This window comes from Benincasa hispida, chromosome 1 (genome assembly GCF_009727055.1).
Source record: "Benincasa hispida cultivar B227 chromosome 1, ASM972705v1, whole genome shotgun sequence".
Lineage (NCBI taxonomy): Eukaryota > Viridiplantae > Streptophyta > Magnoliopsida > Cucurbitales > Cucurbitaceae > Benincasa > Benincasa hispida.
The window spans coordinates 37,950,768-37,975,120 of record NC_052349.1 but is presented as its reverse complement, the minus strand read 5'-3'; the positions used below and the strand labels follow the sequence as shown (position 1 = coordinate 37,975,120).

At 36.8% G+C, this 24,353-nt stretch overlaps 1 protein-coding gene across 1 annotated transcript; it reads right to left on the bottom strand.

Moving 5' to 3' along the window:
- Nucleotides 1-438: 438 nt before the first annotated feature.
- Nucleotides 439-9,217, bottom strand: LOC120085129 (EEF1A lysine methyltransferase 2). The gene is made up of 7 exons (XM_039040996.1): nucleotides 8,818-9,217; nucleotides 7,905-8,036; nucleotides 7,198-7,398; nucleotides 3,905-4,001; nucleotides 2,163-2,266; nucleotides 1,935-1,986; nucleotides 439-970 (listed from the first exon to the last, which is right to left on the bottom strand). The coding sequence occupies exons 1-7, from the start codon at nucleotides 9,036-9,038 to the stop codon at nucleotides 749-751; spliced, it is 1,029 nt and encodes a 342-aa protein (XP_038896924.1). The 5' UTR covers nucleotides 9,039-9,217; the 3' UTR covers nucleotides 439-748.
- Between the last annotated feature and the right edge of the window lie 15,136 nt (nucleotides 9,218-24,353).

The window sequence follows — 24,353 nt, the reverse complement described above, 5'->3', positions numbered from 1 at the left end:
AAAGTTAGTAAAAGAAAATGTGTGAAAAGAGATCCAATGTAATAATCAATGAGAATGTGATTGAAGACATATTTTGAAAAAATGAGATTGCGGATCAAAATTATAGATTTAAGGATAGGACCCATACTTTGTTTCGCATTTTAGAGTTCCATAAACACCATGGTAGTGAATTTTCTTATTCCCCATCTCCCATTGATTGATTATGATTTCTTGTGCATAAAAATGACCAAGATACTTAACAATTACATGACCGCAATCTCTCTTTTCAACACAACATAATAAACCAATATGATAAGCAATGAGAATAATCCCAATACATCAAATTCAAACCTAACTTATTGACCAGACGCTAGTTATCATTTTAAAAGTTGATGATTCGATCTCACTTCCGTAATGGTTGAACTAAAAACAAAAAGGCAATATCAATACTCAATGTCAAGTTACAATGGGTTGAATGGTTTATTAGGCATTTAGATCTCTCAACATCAGACAGATAAGAAGCTGCAATTTAGTAATTTTCCACTTTACTCCCCACCGTAATTACATCAGTTCCCTAAGAAGAAGCTAAACATCCTGGAAAATGGTTCGAAGTTTACACAAACGCGAAGTCTTGTGGTTTTTAAAGCAAAAAAAACCATTACAACATTGACTCTTGGGGGGCAAATTGTGGTAGGCTCAAACACTGCAAATCCACAAATGTGTATAACATACAGAGATGACTTCAATCCAAGATGGCAAGCTAGCACAATCAGTTTCTAAGGAATGCCACTGTGGCAACACGAGATCCGACAGATCCTCCAAAGGTGAATGTCGGGTACGTACGAACATGGCTGAGGTACTGAAATGTAGACGATTCTCTTTGTGTTTCATCGGATGACTCCGGTTCCGCAAAGGAATTAACCCTTCTTTGATTGAAGTTCTCAACTTCTTGCACAAGTTCATCTTTTGTGCTGTTGCAGGAAGTGATCACCTACAAGCAATTACCAGCGGCAAGTCAGTCCAGTTGCATTGCAGTTTCACCGAAGTAAGGATGCTTATGTATATGCACTAGCTCCAAGAGAATGAAATTTCAAATTTGCCAAAGAACATAAAATGTAAATGGGAAAAATTGGGGAGCTCACACGCATTTCATGAATCTCATGATAATGCCTAAATTACAAAAAAAAATATTCTTGAACTTCGTCCTTTGTTCAATTTTTCTGATGTATTAAATTTTACAACCAGAGGGGGTGGGGGAAGAAGAGCTCTAATTCAATTAAAAGGATGCAATAACAGTATTACAGATGACCAAATATAAATGCTTCAAAATAACCTTTGAGTGGAAATTCATTGGAAGTTGGGATGGAAATCGGGACTTGAATGGGCGTCGTGGTGACCTAGAATGGTGTGACAATGTTGGGTTCCCACTTTTCGTTCCAAATCACATCCACATCATTCTATGTCCCAATTTTCATCCTACATTTTAACGGACTTCTATTCTAAGGGTAATCTTGAAACATTTATGAAAGGTCAAAGGTAATATTGCAACTTTCAAAAAGGATAAAAGTAGTTTTTAAACAAAGTACAAAATTAGAAGAGGATACTTCTTGTAAATGGGCCATCTCATAAAGCTATATGTAACTCCCATATAGCTTTTATGCCTTTTTGTAATTTCATCCTATCAATGAAATTATTTTGAATGTTTCTCATCAAAATAAATAAATAAATAAATAGAACTATCTGCAAGATGCAACAATATTTGGATGTTGGAAAACTCGGACTTTAAAATTAGATGGGTGGCCATAGGTTTTGAACTCTGAAGTACTTTTACATTATCACTTGTCCCATGACATGAAAACACTAGGATGCCTCGTGGTGGTTAGCATGAAGTATCCATCATTATAATTATTTATTTTTCTGCCAGATTAGTGGAAGAGGGAAAAGAAAAGCCTTACCAAAAGCCCACCCGGAGCCACCAGTTTCGATACCGACTCCCAATACATGATCCTGGAAGTAATAAAAAGAAATAAAGAAATACCAATTACATGATCTTCCATGCAGCAATATCTATCGAACTGAAACTTGAAAATAACCAATTATCTATTTATTGTGGAGCAAGCACCGGTCCAATGTGAAACAGTCCAAATACAACTGTATTAGAGTATGCATATATTTGCCTATACCTTTTAATAGGACCATCTGGATGCAATCCAATTGCATCTAAAGTCCCTTTATCCACAACGAGTTGAAATTGCCCTTCCAACTTTGTCTCAAGAATATCATCAACCTAAGTCATGTAAAACAATACAATTATGATGATTGCACGATATCATGCAGAAACTGAGTAACAAAATGTTTATAAAAATCTAAGAAGCCTACTATTTCCTAACTATACTTCTTTCAAAACAAAGAAACAACTTCTCATTGATTGTAATGAAAAAGAATAAACGATTAAAAGATACAAACTCTCAAAAGGAGAGAAAAAGAAATGATAAGAACAACAAATACAACCACTTAGAGATAAGCTTACAAACATCTAGACCAACATGCCTTCTTCAAATACTGAAAAACAAAGGCTACTACAAAACTACCAAAGAAACCCAACAAAATGCCACCAACCAAGAAAAGACCATTAAAGAGCAATCTGAAAACTCATCAACAGTGCATGAACTACCCAATGAAAGAAGTTCTCCAAAACCCTACACTGCGATTCGTGAATCATTGAAGTGCTGAGCTTTGAAATTCTAGACATGTCCATACTATTCTTTCCTTTTTTAAAGGAAACGAAATTTTTCATTGATATAATGAAAATAGACTAATGCTCAAAGTGCAAGGAAACCAAAGTACCAAAATGAGTACAAAAATATATATATATATATACCAAACATGTCTATACTAATACACTTGAAATAAGACACTTTCCACAAATAAGGGTAGCACAAAGGTTGAGTTGGATCTTTCTAGGACGGTTGACAGCAAATGAACTTGTAATTTTCATGCTTGTAAGATTTTCTACTTCCACTTTCTTTCTGGATCTGCAGATGATTTTATTTTTATGTTTATGATGCTAAAAACTTCAAACTACACCCAACAATGCTTGATCGCCAAAATTTAACCACCCAATCATGTAGCTCAAAAAGACATCGAACGAGCTAGTATGAAACCAAGGGCATTTAACAACTACCACTTATTTAATAAGTATTTTGTTAATTTTATTTACTCAACTTTAAAAAGTTCCACTAATCTTCAAATCATGCTTGCTATCATTTCTTGAAACTTAAATGCAACATAATCTAACAAACAATTGGATAGATTAGTGAAATGACAAAACAGGTAACCACCCACCTCTATTACATTCCCAACCTGCCTCCTGAATCTAATTTTTCAATTACTATCCCTTATACAGAAAGGGGAAGAGAGGGGGAAGAAGAAGAAGGAGGAGGGGAAAAAAATTAACCCAACAGTGAGTCTATTACCAGCTATTTCGTATCCATGATAACTGCCAAATAAGGTTACCTAAATTTCAAGATCAACCATGCATTATTCGCATCAAAGTGCAAGTCATATTATAGCCCAGTAAAAATGTGACAATGTCATTCAGAAAACATTTTAATTCTTTTTTTAAAGGAAAAAAAATCAGGAACATGTAAGGCAAAAACAGATATATGTCCTCACAAAAGACAAAAATAAATCCCTACCAATTCCCAGAGTCCAAAAACATCAATTTTGTTAGTAGAAGGTCACTATATCCCATATTACATCCAAGAGAGAGACAACGAGATTGTCTGTGCAATAGTCTCTTTTCATTTCTTCATTGAAAAATTTTGCTTCTTGTTTAAAAAAGAGAGAGAGAAACACATAGATTTGCAAAGACTACAAAAGAGAACAAGTACGGTAATCAAAATATCCTCGAGCCAAGTCATACCAAAAAATTAATATTGGAGAAACCATCTCGCTCTGCAAGGCTTCTAGCAAGATCTATTGCCCCTTCACTATAATCAGTTCCTGTCAAATTAGAGAATCTGCAAGGAAATGCAAGATGACAATCAGTAAGTACTGATGCTAATTGCAAGCTTGTTTATAACTTAGTAACTAAAATCTTTCAGCCTTTATGATTGAATTGACTTCAAAACTAAAGCCTTTCACTTAACAATACTGGACAATTAAGGCCCAACAACTTCTGGTTGAGTACAAAAGTCTTAATCCCCTAGATTAACCGTTAAGTTACTTACCTGCAAATGCTGCACAAAAATGCTAAGAATCTACATAATTGAAAAGAAACATACAAAATGGTAGAAAAGAAGAGCCTAAACTATAACCTTTCTTTAGAAGAAGAACCTCAACCAAAATGAAGGAAGATAGAGATGCCTGATTTCTCCATCCCCATTGGCACCAATAGAAGCTAAGATGTAGGTGTCAAGCAACAGCTGCAGAAAGTAAGAAACTAGGGGAAATAAGGGAGGGGAGTTGTTTTTCTTTCTCCTCAACCTCAAGATATCTTTTCTATTTCTTTCATTCCAAAAGATCCACATATGAGGTCTAATCAAATTAACTTGGTTTTTCCTTCAAGAAAAAGCCCTCCAAGAAAATCATGCAGCAAGGCTGGAAGTTATTTGGAAAGGAAGTCAACAAACCAACATAACCTTTCATCAGAGAATACAAGAATATGCTGGCAATGAGTATCCTAAAGAAGTGATCATATAATGTATATTTATATATATGAAAGCTTCTGAGATAAACCAAGTGTTCAAGGTACTTGGACCTTCCCTTCTTGAGATACTCAAGTCCTAAATCATTTACCAAAATATGCTTATCTTTTACATTCCCCTCCCCCTCTATTTATAACGACTTCCTATCTAATTACTAATATGCCCTTAATACCCTACTTACCCCCTAATATTGTTCCTATCAGCTTCCTAGGGGCAAGAGGTGAATTCTAGTGATCTAGTGGCAACTAGGTTGCAGATCTTTTCTTTGGAGACGGAGGATAAACCCAGCAAAAAATTCCAACTACTATTGAAGTATTATAACAAGAATCCAATAAAGAAGTCGAAGAAAAATCTGACATTTAAGAAACAACTAGAGATGGTGCTTTTTCCCTTTATTTAGATATGTCTTTTGAGTGATTTCTGATATCAATGTGGATGATGTAGTTGAAGGTTTTTTCTGCCTTTCTTTAGAAATTTTCTTTCGAGGGATTTCTTATGGGAGGAGGAAGGAGGGGGGTTAGTATGTTTTGGTCAGGTTGTAGGTGGTGTCAAAGTCTGAGGAGGCAGGGGTTAGGCATCGGTAAGTTGAGATGTGGTCATGAGGCTTTATTGGCTAACCGGTTATGGTGCTTTTTTCAGAAACCTAACACTCTGTGGAGGCAAATCATAGTCAGTAAGTACAGCTTACACCCTCTTGATTGGGCTCAGCTAGTGGGATTAAGGGTTCTGCTACAAACCCTTGGAAAACTAATTCCATCATTCTTTCTTCTCTTGATTCCTGAAATGCTCAAGTGGAGGTGAAGACTACGATACCTACTTTTGAGAGGATTGTTTAATCCTCTTTGTTTTATTTTTCCCCATTTGTCTATGTGGCTTTGATTTTGTAGCCTTCGACCAGTTCGTTCTCCATTTACTCACCATTCGCCCGTCCTCTGACATGTAAAAAAATGTCGGAGGTTACAACCCTACTTGGGTTGATTGGGGTTTAGGGATGCTCAGATCAGTCAAGGGAGAAGGATTCTTCCTCAGGCTCTCTCTTTTGTTTTTGAATATACACATCTGTTCCTTATCCCCCCACCCCCAAAAAATGAATAAAAAATAAATAATTGCTTTTGGCCCTTAAACTCTTTGGGGGGCTTTTCTTCTAGCTCTTATTTCAGTCTCTGTGTCTTCCCTCTCCTTCCCCAAAAGCCTCTGTGTTTCCTTCTTTCTAGAAGGTTGAAATTCCAAAGAACGTCAAATTCATTGCCAGGTAGGTTTTGCATGAAAAGGTCGACATTTTTTATTATATTCAAAGATGATCTTCTTCGTGTTTACCCCTGCATTATGTGGAAAGGAGCGTTGGAGAATTTTAATCATTTGTTCAGCAGTGGGCAGTTTGTGCAGTTGATTTTGGGGTCATTTTTCGGATTCCTTTGGAGCTCCATTCGTTCGTAATAGAGTGTATCCATGATCGAGGGGGTCGCATCGTTCCCTCCTTAGGAATAAAGGGAGTTCTTTGGTAGTTTTTTCCCCCCTCGGCGTTATAGTGTATTTGGCTTGAAAGAAAAAATAGGATTCCCAGAGAGGTTGAGCATTAGTGGGATGTACTTTTGAAAAACATTAGGTTTAACACCTCCTTATGGGCATTTGCCACTAAGGCCTTTTATAAATATCGGCTAGGTTTTGATTGGAGGCTCTTTTTGTTTGGGCTCCTTCTGTATAGGTTATTTTTTATATGATCTTGTATATTCTTTCATATTTCTCAATAAAACCTCAATCTCTTACCAACAAAAAGAAATGCTTTCGACAACCTTAACCTAGTGGATATTCCTCAAGAGTAGATGTACATGGTCAAACATGAAAGAAAAGTCAGTTTCTTCCCTTATTGTCCATTTCCTAGTTTTAGCTAATCGGTTGCTGTTCCCTAATTCATAAGATAAATGGATGGGAGAGAGTAATATTATGCCACTCTCCTCTTTCATGGAAAAAGAAGATTCCAAATGATCATATCCCCTCTAATTGAATGCCAAGATACACTAATAACAAAGGGAGTTTTGATGAGATGTGTATAAAGGAGAGGGAAGAAAAAACGAAGAGCAGCACGCTTTAAATTTCTACTACCTAAGATAATCTCTCCATCATTATCAACTAGTATACCAACCAATGTTTGCATCTCTTTGAATTGTCTAACCAATGGAGGAAAAAGAGGGGTGAAAAAAATAAGTCCCTTCTAAATTTGCCACTTCACTTTAGATTTTTGCCTCCAACTTATTTTGTTCGACGAAAAGATAATAAGAGAGAAAAGGATCTAGCATCTAAAATATATTTATATATTTAAAAAATTAATTATAAAACGTCCCCAGCCCAGAATATCCTTTCTCCTACTCAATTTATTTACTGAAGCTTATGCCTTTACTTGGTTCATCTGTTATGACAAAGTTTATCCACTTGAAATAAGATGTTAGTCAAAGAAGAAAACCCTTCTCATATGTTAGCAAGAATCAAAAGGCAAATTTTCAAAACATACCCCTCCTTAGCAAGTTCTTGAAGCAGCAAACCATTTCCCGTCCCAATATCAAGTACACTCCAACTAGACAAGAATTTGGAACCCTGATCAACATTCAGTGACTTAACATTATCAGCTTGATTGGGAAACCGACCTTGTGAAACATCACAACACAAGCTCTTTGTCCAAGAAGCAACAGTTTCCATAACTTCAGGTCCAAACCTGAAGAATGAAGAAAGTATGAAAATAGAAAGCTAGATAAACAGATACAAGTCAAGTCTCTCTCTGATTCTACCCGATCAATCTAAAAAATCTACTTTATTTTTTAATCACTATAGATTAACTAATTAATGAATCAAGTTTAACAACACAAATTGCATTCAAAAGAACCCTAGTCCTCAAGATGAATTATTGAGAATAACTACCAGGTATAATCATCCTTAGGATGACAAATACCTAATAATTAATATCACGTTCAAATAGTTAAAGAGTCCAGGAATAGTTTTTTAATTTCTCAGCGGAACTAACAGTAGTACACAGAGAGTACCAACATATACACAAGGAAAAGTGATAACAGAATACGATCTGGTTGAATAATATAGAAGGCTAAAAAATTGAGCAAAATTCAAGTGCAGCTAACTACTAACTACATCTTTAGCCAGAATGGCAACATCATAATGATATTACAAGAATATTAGAACAAGATACCTTAAGCAATTCTTACGTACCAGACTTCACCAACATGACCATGTTCACGGAAATTTGTCAATTCATCAGCATACTGAGAATCCCAATAACTTTGGAGACCTAGCATTGATGTCACAGCTTCAGCATCTGGTTCCATTTCATCCTTGTCAGAACTGAAAATGTAACAAGTCTTATTTAGAATGAAAATAAGCCCATTAAAAAATATCCCATTACACCAGATTAATAGTATTATTATATTCTAATCTGTTCATGTAGATAAAAATGGAGCATACGACTTGCTGTGCTTTATTGAGATCCTAAGATATCTATGCGTGTATAGATCAATTTATACGTATCTCGACTATTCATGCAGGATAACCGTCAAACTCTAAAGACACTTGTAGGATATTAGATCTACGTAAGTGCTTACCATGCTTTGAACCCACTACCTACAAACCAACTTTTTCATTGGCCGGGGCAATCCAGGATGGTTTCAAATCAATTGTTATTGTAACATTAGTTAAAGCTAAAAGAAAGTGAAACATAGATCTAATCTCTAAGCAAAGTAAAAAGGGACACAATACAGCTCTCCCATTCCTCCAGATTGAAGAGATAAAGGGAAAATAATATAGGAAATCCGCCCAAAGTCCATAGGACTAAGGAAAGAAATAGCAAGAGATAATAAGATTCTACTCACACCTTCAGGAATTCAATATAAGTGTAAGAGAAATGTAAACTACATGAACTGCGCCCCAGAACCATATTCATTAATTCCAGAAATGAATGAGAATAACATGACCATTGAATGTTTTAGGAATCAATCTAAACTAAAGAAGAAGAAGAAAACGCCAAGTTCCCAACTGCCAAATAAAACAAGAGTTTCAAAACAACTCGGGTTTCTTTCGACTATTTCCAGTTAGAGTAAACAATTCAAAAGAAGAAACTACGCTAGACCTGTAATCAGAAGCGGCACGCAAATTCCCAGCAGATAGAGCCTCAGCAGCGTCGGCATTACGTTGGTCATCGTCGAGGGTGCTACCATACTCGCTCTTGATGGACCATGAGTCAGCCGCCACTGAACGGTCATCGTCAGAGACCAGATCAACGGCGGACGGAGCAGCTCGAGCCTGCTGCAACAACTCGGCATCTTCCGGCGTCAATCGAATCGCAGCCATGACCGGAAGAAATGGAAGAAAAAGAGAAACCCTAGAAGGAATCTTAGGAGTGGGGTTGAATCGGAAGAACCTTGGTTGGTACGACACGGAGCCGATCACAGCGGAGGGTGGATCGATCTTGTGATAAGGCGTCAAATTTGGGCTTTTTCTGCAAATATAATACAATATTAAGGTGGTTCTGTTATCTTAAAAAATATGAAATTGATTTCTCAATGTAATTTTATTTTAATTTTGCATTTAATGGGATAAGTTTGAATGTATTGTTTCTTACCTGGATGGTTTTTTTTTTTTCTTTTTCCAAATTCGATGATTTTGAGAACGTTGACTTACAGTATTAAAATGGAATTCATCTAATAAGGAAATAAAAAAAAAGTTCCTAGATTCCAAAAGTGGATGTTTAATTTATCTAGTATGGATAGTACAAATAAAAGTCATTAGTGTTTATCTCTTTATTTAAAGTTTGAGTTTCAAATCTCTCATGCTTACTAAAAAAACGAAAGTAAGAGTGAGAACAATTAAGAGATAATTGGCATACATTTTTTTTCATTAAAATCTGAGGCTTGAATATCCATATTGATAAAAAAAAAAAAAAAAACAAGAGCTAGAGCTAAAAGTCTTCTTGAAGTTTTAAATGTTTACTTTCAAGCTATGATGAAGAGCTACGACCTTTCAAGCTCCAAGGCTATCCAAGAGAAGCAGTGAATCTCAATATACGGATACATCTACGTCCTAAATGCATTGTGTATCAATTTAATTTTATGTATTTGCATTTATGAAGGTTCATGTATGGTTATGAACTTAGACAATATAGATGAAAGGTTGTGTCATTTCATTTAAATAGTGTTGTATTTTTCATAGAGTCAGAGCTATGATACCAAATGACAAAGGAAAGTACCTCATTTAAAATTGAGAACTCTCCTTATTCAAGGTGAACTATAGCAACCCAACTTTCTATTATAATTTTTGGATATTACCATATGCATGCATAGGCTTTACAATAAATTCACCAAGAAAAAAAATAAATAAAATAAATAATATTTTTATTTCATTAAATAAAACTCAAATAATAAAATCTTGAAAACACCGTTCAGGGTGCCATTGACTTTGTTTTAGAATAAATTGAGCCAATGAATAAATGAAATAACCAAGGGTTTTAAAGAACTAAACTATTAAACCAAATCATGTCAAACTAAAGAAATGAACAAATGCAAAAGCAACGTCTTGTCCCAACGGTCGAATCAGGGATTCTTCCTGTCATTCGTCGTCTGATCCCTTCCCTCACCTGCAAAACATGGAAAGAAGATAATGAGTATAAAATATACCTAGTAAGCAACCCACTACTGGGCCCCCTAAGTGAACTGTTAGCATTCCTATCGGGACTCAAGGGCACAATACACATAGTAGGCATAGGCATAGGCATAGGCATAGGCATAGGCATAGGCATAGGCATGAACATAAGGGGCGAACCCGAATGCACATTTTCATAGGTAATGACCCTAGAGGGACACAGTCATAAGCATAAATGGTGACCCCAAGAGAACACTATAACATAGGCATAATATGTGAATCCGAAAACTCACAACATGCGATGTGCATAGCCTGATAAAAAAGCTAACAGACACTATTAGTCTCACGTAGGCATAAGCATACAATCAAAGTCTTAAATCGTGCTTAGTTCAGAATAGTCTCTCTAATTCATCTATCAATCAAACTCTGCAACAATACAAAATATCAAAATTTCATAGCATAAACATAAGCTTCCATACTCTCCACCAACAGTCTAACAGCCATGAATCCATACAAAATTAATTTTTCTAATAAAATTAATGATAATTAATTAAACAATTGAATTAATTCTAATTAATTTAATATCAAATATTAAATTAATTCGATACTAATTCCACCATCATGAATCCCTATTCATGGATTTCATATTTAAATCATATTTAAACATTAATCAATTTTTCAATTTCATTTAATTCCAAAATAAAACGTGTAATTATATCACATATAATTACTAATTCCCTTAATTCGTATTTGAACTATTCAAATTAACTTATCATGCTATTCTAAGACTTATCCATTTGTGAGCTAGTAGGGGACCTAATGGACCTACAAATCATGGGCTCTAACGATTCGAGATTAATTGGCTAAACTCTTTACACTGAATTCTCTCATTCGTTAACTATTGGGTCACTCCACTAAAGCTCGTAGTTGCAAACTTACACTCCTCTCACTGTAGATATATTGTGTCAACTCGATATAATCATGATTAGTAAGTTAACCCTTCACAAGTTGTTCGTAATAACGACTGGGTCAAAAGGCTGTTTTACCCCGAGATTACCTCTTGTTCCTTAAGTTCCACCGATCCTCTAATGAACAATTGGTTTGTGATCCGATCATTAAACTGAATCCCTCTCAGGCCAAGGAGAGGATGGGGCCCCTTGTTCAAGACCGGGAGTCAACACTTAAGAGAACAACCTCTCTACTATCCCTGAAAGTGGGTAGGAGCGAATTTCATTTTGCACCATATGTCTCCAGCTATCTACCCGATCTTACCCCTGAAATGAGAGGCTTATTGAGCCGACGCTGTTGAGTCAATCCTCACCTATGCAAATCTAAGGATAATCCCAAATAAACAGGAGTTCATAGTTAGCTCAGGATTAAGGTCATCGTTTTGAAATAGTCAATCTTAAACAGTAAACAACATTATAAAGTAAGAGTGACTTATTTCTTGGTTCGATCTTGCGTAAACTCATTGCATGGGATCAGGATCATTTCGTCTGTAGCACTTTACAACTCCTTGTAACAATTATAGAGTGGGTCGCATCCGATAGTATTACCAGAATAAGACATCCAACTTTATTCATATACTATAGATCATTTAGACTATTTACTCAAATCTAATCCACTATGTCTCCACATAAAGTTCAAGTACTCATGTAATAGTCATGAATCTTTTAGTTTATTTAATTTATTTATAAAACGAAATAAGTCATTCATATATTCAATAGAACTTTATTGAATCAAACTTCATTAACAACTTTATTGAATTTATCACAATAAATTTAATATTTATAAACTACGAGTTTTATAACATAAAATCAAACATACCCAACACATGATTTGTTTCAAAACCACTCCAAAACTTCAATCGAGCAACCCAACATGAACATATGCCACACCTAATAATTATGAACTTAAATTACAACATCCTTCAAATTCTAATTGACCATAAAACCTCAGATCCTTACCAAAATCTTGTTGAAATCAATCTTGAACTTACTGGATAGCATCCCTATACTTTCCAAAAATTAACCCAAATGTCAAGAACTCGCCCCAAATCGGCAAGTTAAGCGATGACACATGGTAGAGCCGACGGCAGCGAACAGACGATAATCGTTTGGGCGAGGAGAAACTGGTGGCAGCGCGACTGGGCCTAGATCTGGGCGGCGCGGCTGGCGAACTTGGAACTCAAGTGGACAAGCGATGAACGGCACTGGCAGCTTCGACGAACCCCTTACACCAAACAGAGAAGAGATGAAGAGAAGGACGGAAGGGGAACGGCGTTGGCGGTGTTAGCTGGATTTGCATGCGTAAGGGAGGTTGTGAGAAAGAGAGAGGTCTGAAGGAGGGGTGGGTCTTGGTTGGAGCAACTAAAAAGATGTTTTTTCCCCTTAACTCTCCACCATACAAACATATATATATTTTATAACCCATAAAGTCAAACGCTAGTTGACCTACCAAATCACCTTTAATATATACTCCTCTTTTCCTTCATAATTCCTCCAAATTAAACCAATTCCTTCCAAGATTCTAAACCTTCAAATTAAATTCAAACTCCAGAATCTCCCAATTAAACTCAAAGTTCTTTATCGAATTGATTTGAATTAATTATCTTCCCTAATTTGACTCCAAAATCAAAATTAAATAACCATAAAATCCAATAAATTTAAGATAATTAATCTAAATTCACCTGAAACTCGGGATGTTACATTCTTCCTTTCTTAAGAAACTTTTGTCCTCAAAAGTTCAAATCTTGAAAAAATGTGGGTAATGTGTCCTCATCTCGTCCTCACGTTCCTATATTACATCCTCAAACTGATGATTAAGCCACAAAACTTTTATTAATATTATCTCTCTGTTGTGTAAAACTTTCACTTCCCTTGCAAGGACTTGTATCGGCTTCTCTTCATAACTTAAGTTCTCATTCAATTGTAAGGGATCGAAGTCCAACACATATGATGGATCTGTCATATACTTCCTTAACATCGAGACATGAAAACATTGTGAATCAGGAAATAGCGCAAAGCTAGATGATAAGCCACTGGGTCAATCCTTCCTAAGATCCTAAAAAGCCCAATAAAACATGGACTTAGCTTTCTTTTCTTTCCAAAACCCAATATACTTTTCATAGGTGCTATTTTTGAAAACACTTTATCACCAACTGCAAACTCAAAGCCTCTTCATTTAGTATCAGCATAATTTTTTCGTCTGCTCTGTGTTGTTTCCATCCTTACTTTAATCTTCTTAATAGACTCCTTGGTAGTTTTCACTAACTCAAGTCCTACCAATTTCCTTTCACCAACCTCAACTCAATAAACGGGAGATCTGAAACTCTTTCCCATATCAAGCCTCAAAAGAAGTCATACCTATAGTAGCTTTGTAACAGTTATTATAGTGAACTCCATGAGATGCAAATGGAAGTTCTAACTTTCTGCAAAATATAATGCATAACGCATAACATGTCCTCTAGTAGCGTGACTGAAATTGGTACCTTAAGAAGTGCGACAACCTCTTCCATATATAACTATGAAACTTAAGATGATGAAGACCAACAGTACTTTAACAAATTCACTTTGAGAATTGCCAAGAACTTAGGAAGTCTTATTTATTAAGAGCGTGCATCTAAACTGATCATAGTAACATAGAGACATCTCCATATGTGCGTAAGTTGGAAATTGCTTCTACTCTAGAAGCATCAACTGTCTTGCCCTCTTTAATAGCTATGTGTTTGAGAAACAACTTTGTTCAATTAAGGCCCAAACTCTCTAAAACTCGACATAAGGCTTTCTACTATCCCAGGCTAAAAACTTACTCGAGCCAATCCTCATATTACTCCTTAGCTTAAAACCGTTGCATATCATTATTTAGATCCTACTATGAATTGAGTCTAAAAATATCTTTAAAAATGAAGTTCCTGAAATCCATGGATACTATAGAGCATCAGTCAATTTGAATCACGTCCCTTATAACCTCATAATAACCGTATCTAATGATTGAAGATAGTCCTTGGTATAAACCCTTTCTGATTAATAAATATAGGCTCTAAAACCCTTACTCCTTTAAGTTGGAATCTGGATTCGACACAAGATGGCCTCTACATTCCCCTGTGATTTAGTTATGCTATCAAATTCAGTTTATAACAGTTGATAACTAATTGTATGGTTCCATCTTTCCTTCTTAATAAACAAAACTTGAGCACCTTGAGACGAAATATCTAGCATAAGATAACTTTGTACAACAATTCATGTATGTGTTTTGAGCTACTTCAACTCTGTTATAGCAACCTCTTTCTATCAACACAAGCTCTATACTCCAGGTTGGCCCTTATAGCAGTGACAAATCTAACTTACTTTACTATTACTAGCACCAATCGGTTGTCTCCTTCAAGCAATATTTCTTTTCTCTTTTCAATCAACATGATGGTTTCAATAACTCTGCTATAACAATATTTGCGCTGGTTGTGGAGCAATGGCTCCTTGATTAATGGCCATTGATTGGAGGATCGAGGTTACCGTGGCCATCTGGGCGGCCAATGTAGTCATTGTCTCCGCAGGGACAATGGCTGTTTCGAATTTTCTTCTATCGGCACCTCGGCCTCTGTATCCATCATCTATCCAGTCATCCATATTCCGTGAGATGCGGTCAAGAATGACTTTGGCCTCCGTGTATGTCTTGTTCATAAAACCTCCTGTCGCAGAGGCATCAGCAACAACCTGCGTTGCTCTGTTCAGGCCATTGTAGAATGTTTCCATCAAGACGCAATCGGGAATCCTGATATGCGGGCAATTTTTCACCAATCTTCTGAATCGCACCCAGGCGGTGCTCAGGGTCTCATTTTCTTTTTGCTCAAAGTTCAACATATCCTTTCATCTTCTTGCGTTGACAATCGGTGGGAAGAACTTCTTCATAAACCGCTCAACCAATTGCCCCCATGAAATGATTTCATTGGGCTCTAGTGAATAAGCCCACTTTTTAGCCTCATCACTCAAGGTTTAAGGGAACAGATATAACCGAATATTCTCCAGGGTCACGCCAGGTAGGGAGAAATTGCCACACATCTCGACGAAGCTGGTCAGGTGGGCATGCAGGTCTTCACCTTGCAGACCCCCAAATTGTCCTGTGTTCTGAATCATTTGTAACATGACCGACTTGATCTCAAAGCGCGCATTCTCCTCGACAGTTGGCCTTGAGATTCCAGGCGAAAAATCATACAGGTTAGGTGCCGCATAACTTCACATTGGGATGTTGCGATCGCTGCCAGGAATACGGGATCCTGGGCTGGTCGAACAGCCCCTGGGTTTACTATTGGCAATGCATCGTCGTGGTTATCTGCCATGCTGGCTGTTTTTTTTTGTCGATTTCTGTTATGGCGTATCCTCGCGCGAATTTCGGTTCAGCACCAGGATTCATAAACTGTCAGGCTGCTCTCCACGTTATACAACCAATACAATGAGATCTGTCCTACGAAATACCAAAAACTACTCAAACAATAAACCGTTAACCAGAATCCCCGGTAACGGCGCCATAAACTTGTAAACATAAGATGTATCTTATGTCATACAACGCATGGATGATTATAACGCAAGTTTATGATCCCCGGCAACGGCGCTATAAACTTGTAACGACGGGGTTGGGATGTATGATATTGAGTGCTCATGATGATACGATACTACTTCTATTTATGCGTTAATTTGGAATGTTCATGTAGTATGCTCTGCGTTGTCACAAGTTTCCTTACGATGGAACCAAGTGTAATTCCATCGCAAGTTTCTCGGTGTGATCCGAGGTCGAACACGGAGAAATGGTGTCGGTTATTGCGGTATGTTCATGGTATATGCAACCAGGTTTTCAATTCTTTATAAAGGAGTTTGTACAGGTAAGTAAATTGCAGTAAAATAAAGGAAAGCAGTAAAGATGCGATAAAACATAAAGATACAGTAAACCTAAGCTAGATGTTACAAGATACAGACTTCATGTACAAGATGCTAGGATTAAGGTCGGCTGTGAAGGTTGTGCAAAGATGTGGGATGCGGCACAAGGCTTATGAACAAAATAGAAAGAGAAAGATAAGTATTACAAACAACGCAAGACCTTAATTGGATTTAAAGGTACAAATACTGTTCCACTCTTCTCTTGGCGTACACCTCTCAGTGATCGGCCGTGTTCCCCACATGTCTGTAGTGAAACAGAGTCTAGCGTAATGAACGCAAGGTTGCTTCCATGTCTGGAAGTACTACTCGCTTTAGTTAACGCACTCTTCTGACCTTCTCTCGATAGATCAAAATGACATCTTCACTTCTGCTCTCACAGGTGAGGATGCCGTCTAGCATGCTTTCTGTCTCTTATACACATCTAGATGTGTATAAGAGACAGACTAATAGGTGAACGGAAACAGACAGAAAATGGTAAATGGAATCTATCGAAACATTTAATATTTCTACTAAGCGTTTGATACATGATGTGTGAATGAAGAGATAAAAAAAACTATAGAATACAATGAAAGAGAGATAGAACAGATATAAACAAGTGCCAATGTCTTGGCACAAATTCGATGGAGATCTGCTTGCCGGATAGGATGGTTTCGATGGCAGGAAGAGCTTCCCTCTCAGGCTTGCTCCATCGGTAGCAGGGGTCTCTGTACAGAGCTTCAATCGGGTATATGGCAGGTCGGATATGAGATTCACCTCTCGGCCTTATCTCTTTCTCTTCCCGGATTTCTTCTCTTCAGCACTCAGCTCAGCCTTTTCTCTCTAAAATCTTATAGCACTTAGCCCCGTATCAAATAGCATACTTTTCTCTGAAATCAATAGGGTATTTATAGGAACAGATCTTTGACTCCGGCCTTATGGTTCCCACTTGATGGTAATTCCGCAAATGGAGGGATATTATTCCTTCTGTTATGCAATCAGACCATCAATTTTGCACAACCGTTAGTTGTACACATGTCTCAATCCCCCACTTTCGCATTGCTCAGTTGCATATTTTGATCATAGATTCACATGCGGTGCTTGTTTTTATTACCGCATGCGGTTGAAGCATAACTCTAGACCGACTGTCACATTGTGTCGTTACTTCGATAATCGTCTCTTCATGGTTGACCGACGGGCGCAATGTGGCAGAGATGCGTTAATTAGTTTCTCATGAGCCTTGAGCACAAGCGGTGACTTGGTCTCCTGCAAAACAGAGTAAAGTTTGGCTTGTCTTCCATCTTTTTGCCGTTAGTGGGTGTAAGCGCAAACATTTATAATTATTGTCATACTGGGCTAATCTTCAAACAATTGGCACATAATTACTAACTTTTGACCGCAATATCTTGATAAGGTGGCATCAATAACTTGTATTTCTACAAATTATCAATATGAGGTGTGGATGAAGGATAATTCATTGGCCTGACTTCATATATTGGCTAGCATACCTAATGTTTTGGCCAAAAGGGTTAAGAACGTGGTCATTGCATGTGAGATCATATACTCGTTACAATATTTATTTGAATGTCAGTTCTTACTTTTTTAGTACAAAGGGATGGATGACAAAACCAGTAATGTCAGTTCCCAAGTTAACCTTTAGGAAGAGACAATAAGTGTTGCTGACTCTGTTAAAGTTCATCGACAAGAAGTGTTCTCTGACATGGAACTAGGAGCTTATTTAGGTTTTGATACTAATCCCACTACTCTCCAAAAGAGGAGGATGTCTAAAGACAATAAATATGATTTATTGGTCTTGAAGATGTGTTTGGTAGAGAATGATGATTTTGCTTGAATCCTTGATTCGGGTGCTACCAACCATGTTAGTTCCTCTTACCAAGGATTCAATTCCTGGCAAACCGTTTCTACAGGGAGAGATGATTCTTCGAGTCGGTACTGGTGAGGTTGTTTCAGCTGTTGCTTTAGGCAGGCTGAAGTTATTTTTGGACAAGAAACGTTATTTGTTACTGGATAATGTTTTTATAGTTCCTCATATCAAGAGGAACTTAATCTCAGTTTCTTGTCTCATCGAACAAGGCTATAACATATAATAGTAGGCATATTAATTCGACGACTTGAGCCACTCTCATCCATGCAAATTAAATGATGAGACCTCACAGAGAGAAGTTCATAATTCACTCAGGATTAAGATTGAGTTGCACATGATCATCTTATGAAATATTAATCTCATCAATTAACGAATTTATGAAGAGAGATTAAATATTTCGTTGCAGTTTTATACAAACTCTTCAAATAGGATATCCCCACTCATATATCTCCACATGAATAGTTTTGATATAACCAATTGTAATTATTACAAAGTGGATTGTTCCATAGTATCACCAGGATAAGACACCCAATCTTATCCATATACTATAGACCCTTTAAGTTATTTCTTGAACATGACCCACCTCATATGTCAACTACATATTGTTCAAGACTACATGTAATAACCTTGAATTTTTAATTGTTAATGGAATTTAATAATACATATTTAATAATTAAAATAATTAACTAATTAATTACTAAAGAATTTAAGGCACAAATCCTAATATTTTTCCCTTACGTGACTATTGTTCTTTCAATTTTACCACTCTTTGTCCAAAATGGTCCTAACATAAAACATTTTCAAATGTTCTTATAACATTACATAAACTAAACATTCTCATTAAGAAAACACTAAATTATTGAAAATTCCTTTTCTGAGAGTAAAGTGTTTATTTTCAAGAATGGTATGGAGATTGGTTTTGGATCAATGGAAAGTAACTCGTATGTACTAAGGCCATTAGTCATAAAGACCTTGTTTAATACTGAAATGTTTAGTACAGCGACAATAGCTAAAAGACCAAAAGCTTCTCCTAAAGAAAACACACATATTTGGCATCCTAGGTTAGGTCACATCAACCTCGATAGGATTGAGCAGTTGGTAAAATGCGGACTTCTAAAGAGTTTAGAAGAAAACTCTTTGCCGGTATGTGAATCATGCCTTGAAGGCAAAATGACCAAACGACCTTTTACTAGAAAAGGTTATAGAGTCGAAGAAACCTTGGAGCTTATACATTCAGACCTTTGTGGTCTGATGAGTGTTAGGGCTCGAGGTAGGTATGAATATTTCATTTCTTTCATAGATTACTGTTCAAGGCACGGTATCTCTACCTAATGCAATGTAAGTCTAAAGCTCTTGACAAGTTCAAGGAGTATAAGGCTGAAGTTGAAAACTTGTTAGGTAAGAAGTTCAAAACACTACGATCTGATCGTGGTGGAGAGTATATGGATTTCAAATTCAATAACTATATGATAGAACATGGAATTACGTCCTAACTCTCAACCTCAAGTACACCTCAGCAGAATGGTGTGTCAGAAAGGAGAAACAGAACCTTATTGGACATGGTTCGGTCTATGATGAGTTATGCTCATCTTCCATACTCGTTTTGGGGTTTTGCAGTGAAGACTGCAAGTTACATTTTGAACAACATTCCCTCTAAAAGTGTTTTTGAAACACCTTTTAACTTGTGGAGAGGTCATAAAGGTAGTTTACGCCACTTCAGGATTTGAGGGTGTCTGACCCATGTGCTTGTGACTAACCCGAAGAAGTTGGAATCGCGTTCGAAAGTTTGCCTCTTTGTAGGCTACCCCAGGGAAACGAGGGGTGGATACTTCTATGATCCGAGTGAGAATAAAGGTGTTTGTTTCTAAAAATGCTATATTCTTGGAAGAAGACCACATTAAAGATCATAAACCATGAAGTAAGCTTGTCTTACGGGAGACTTCTAATGAGGCTACTGAGGGTTCAACAAGAGTTGTTAAGGTCGGTTTATCTAGTCAACCATCTCAAGAATTGAGACTGCCTCGACATAGTGAGGGGGTTATGAACCCACCAGAACACTACTTGGGTTTGACTGAAGCCCATAACATCATTGCTAATGATGAGGTCGAGGATCCATTGTCTTTTAGATAAGCAATGAAGGATGTTGACAAAGATGAGTGGATTAAAGCCATGAACCAGGAGATGGAGTCTATGTACTTCAATAACATCTGAGAACTTGTGCATCAGCCTGATGGGGTAAAACCTATAGGATGTAAGTGGATCTACAAGTGAAAACGAGGTATAGATGGAAAGGTGCAAACCTTTAAAGCTAGACTCGTGGTAAAGGGTTATACCCAGGTCGAGAGAGTGGATTATGAGGAAACTTTCTGTTGTCATGTTGTAGTCTATCAGGATACTCCTATCAATAGCCACATTTTATGATTATGAGATATGGCAATAGAATTCAAGACTTTTTTTTTTAATGGTAATCTTGAGGAGACCATCTACATGGCTCAACAAGAGGGGTTCATTGTTCCATATCAAGAGCAAAGAGTTTGCAAGCTTAATATGTTATGAGTTGACAAGTGTCTCTTTCATGGAACATTAGATTTGACAGTGCGGTCAAATCGTTTGGCTTTGATCAGAACGTTGATGAGCCTTGTGTTTACAAGAAGATCATCAACAGCTCGGTAGCTTTTCTGGTACTGTATGTGGATGATATCCTATTCATTGAGAATGATGTAGGGTTTCTGACTAACATTAAGAAGTGGCTAGCCGCCCAGTTCCAAATGAAAGATTTGGGTGAGGTGTAGTATGTTCTAGGGATCCAGATTATTCGGGATCGTAAGAACAAGAGGTTACCCTTATCTCAGGCATCGTACATCGATCAAATGTTGGTCAGGTACAGGATGCAGGATTCCAAGAGGGGTTTATTACCCTTTAGGCATGGAATCGTTTTGTCTAAGGATCAGTGTCCTAAGACACCTCAAGAGGTTGAGGATATAAGATGGATTCCCTATTCTTCAGCTGTTGGAAGCTTAATGTATGCAATGTTATGTACTAGACCTGACATTTGCTATACAGTAGGGATTGTCAGTCGTTATGAGTCCAATCCAGGATTAGATCACTGGACGACTGTCAAAATGATCCTCAAGTATCTACGGAGAACGAAGGACTACATGTTTGTGTATGGAGATAAGGATTTGATCCTTACAGGATACACAAACTTTAACTTTCAAACTGATAGAGATTCTCGGAAATCGACATCAGAGTCAGTGTTCACTCTGAACAGAGGGGTTGTAGTGTGGCGAAACATCAAGCAAGGATGCATCGCGGACTCCACTATGGAAGCCGAATACATAGCCGCTTGTGAAGTAGCAAAGAGGCCATTTGGCTGAGGTAATTTCTTATAGATTTGGAAGTTGTTCCAAATATGTATTTGTCGATCACTCTTTATTGTGATAACAACGAGATTGTGGCGAATTCAAAGGAACCTCAGAGTCATCGTAGAGTCAAGCATATAGATCGAAAATATCATTTGATTAGGGAGATTATGCATCGCGATGATGTGATAGTCACGAAGATCGTGTTAGAGCACAATATTGCTGATCCGTTTACAAAGGCTCTCACGGCTAAAGTGTTCGAAGGTCATCTGTAGAGTCTAGGTCTATGGGACATGCCGCATCTTGTCTAGGACAAGTGGGAGATGATACTAAGATATAGAGTATGCCTTAGTTTATTGTATATTGTACTTGTGTTTTTCATGTATTATACATTAGTCTCCCGAGGCATTAGGACAAGTGGGAGATTGTTGGGATTAGTGTCCTAATTCTCCCGGAGTCTCGTAGTTTATAAATATTATATACATTTTTATGAATAAAATAAGAGTTATTTCATTTTTTTCATTTACTCATATCCAATAAACAAAGCTCCATGGTTATTGTATGTAAACTTAAGCATGTATATGAGATATACAAGTAGATCATGTCTTAAGTGATAATCTAAAAAGGTTTGTAGTATAAGGAATAAGGAGGGATACTTTATCCTTGTGACACTACGGATACGACCTACTTTGTAACGGTTTACAAGTGTTGTGAACTACTACAAATGGTTGATTCTGACGATTCATGTGGAGACATACGAACAGGGGTGTCCTATACAAAGAGTTTGTATAAGACGGGACCACGAGATGAATAGTTTATTTATATAACGTCGTTGATACTTGAGATTTACATCTCACCTAAATGACCATAAGTGACATGACCTTAATCCTGAGTGTTTTGGGAACTTCTACCCTTGAGGGCGGTCCTTTAATTAGTATGGGTGAGAGTGGCCAGATTGTCAACTCAACAAGTCTACCTTTTTGAGGATTTGTCTGATTAGGGAACTGGGAACTCAGTTACACCTGTCTCTTATACACATCTAGATGTGTATAAGAGACAGCGTCTATACGATAGACTGTGTCATCTCCCACTTGCTCAATCGTCTACACGATTGTTGTTCCTCCAGTCTCTTCCTTTAACCAAGGTCATACGTAGCCCACAACTCCTTGATTCTTACATCGAGAATACCAAGGTGACCATTGTAGTGGTGTTCTCACTCAACTCAATTGAGTTCGAGGTTTTGGAGGTCGTTTGTTGAGTTTGTGTTCGTTGTGCCCGTGTTGTATCGATCGTTGTGTTTGAGCGTTCCTGTATTGCTATCCCTTGATTATCTTAAAGCATGCTGTAATTTCTAGTTGTTGCATGACCTGTTAGTTTCCGTTTTATGACTGTAATTGTTTATGTTCAATTTCAAATGGAATTTGGAATGATCCTTCCGCTGCTCATGAAAATTCTCATGTCTGATTTCCTTCATCTCCATATAAATATATCCTTATAGCCCATTTAGGGCAATGAGGTTTTTTTTATTACACAAAAAACGTAGCCTCCAAGCCTCCACATTCTCTCTAACTTCTCTCTAAAAATTCTCTACCCTTTTCCTCATTAAAAGTTTTTGGAGATCACTCTTCCAAGTTTTCTGGAATCTTAGATAATGGCACGATAACTTTGTTGGTGGTGTCATTCTCCATTAGAGAAGTTCGAGATCGTTGGTAACGATGGAAGAAGAAAGCTAGAAGAATCAACAAAGATGAGTTTTGATTTCTTCTTTTCTTCCTCTTTTCTAGCATTCTTATAGTTTTCTTTGAATGTTTATCCTACAAATACATGTTTTATTTTACTATTTTTGTTTCAAATATCAAATGTCTAAATACAAAGTGTTCACACGCTTTCGTGGGAATTCAGTTCCTTCATTTACATAGGTCAATATCAAGGTGAATGGAAAAATTCTTTATAGTGAGTGGGAGAAGGACGTGTGTCAACATATCCTATAGTCTTCTTCATTAGTTTGCTTAGTGAGATTACATACTCGACCATGTGGCACATTGGAAGTGTTTTTCCTTTGGAAGGTGTTTGTATGAAATCAATATTAGGGAAAACTCCAAAAATATATAGGATCACTTTAGTTTTTACTCCAATTTGCTCTTCCCTTTGGCAGACTTATCGGGGCAAAACTCTAGTATCTAAAATGAAGGGTCATACTCACAATGAACTATTAAGGAAGTTAATAATTTCTTACCAAAATAATGGTAACTAGTTGTTATAGGAATAAAAGTTATTTTGGTGTAATAGTTAGTTGAGAATGTCTCAATTCAGTGAAGGTGTGACTGATCACCTGTTGGTGGCTTTGTCCTAACTCACGGAAGTATCATTGCAAAATTTAAATGATTTAGGGTACATTAAATTTTTGCTAAAACTTGATTGGAATCAAATAGCTATGTATGTACTAATTTAGATAATTTTGTTTGTTTCAAATATCTTGAAATGACAAGCGCTATAATTAATTTACTAGGAACTGACAAACTAACTGATGAAAACTACACAAGTTGGAAAAACATGATCAATATTGTGCTAGTAATCGATGATCTTAGATTTGTTCTGATTGAGGATTGTCCATAAATTCCTACTTCTACTACATCTCAAATGTTTGAGATGTATATGATAGATGGATGAAGGCCAATGATAAGGCCAAAGCATACATCTTGGCAAACTTAACTAACAGTCTTGGCCAAAAAACATGAAATCATGATCATTGCACGTGAGATCATGGATTCGTTGCATGAGATGTTTGGAAAGCCTTCCACCCAGCTCAAGCATGATGCTCTAAAATAGAGACTAAAGAAAGTAAATATGATTTACTTCTTTTAGAAACTTGCTT

Bases quoted from the DNA above. Each gene is read 5' to 3' on its own strand.
- LOC120085129 (XM_039040996.1), bottom strand. From the start codon at position 9,038: ATGGCTGCGATTCGATTGACGCCGGAAGATGCCGAGTTGTTGCAGCAG. The intron at 4,002-7,197 runs GTATGTTTTGAA...ATTTCCTTGCAG, and splicing joins CAAGAACTTGCTAAGGAGGG to ATTCTCTAATTTGACAGGAA. The intron at 2,267-3,904 runs GTATGACTTGGC...TACATGACTTAG, and splicing joins TCTCCAATATTAATTTTTTG to GTTGATGATATTCTTGAGAC.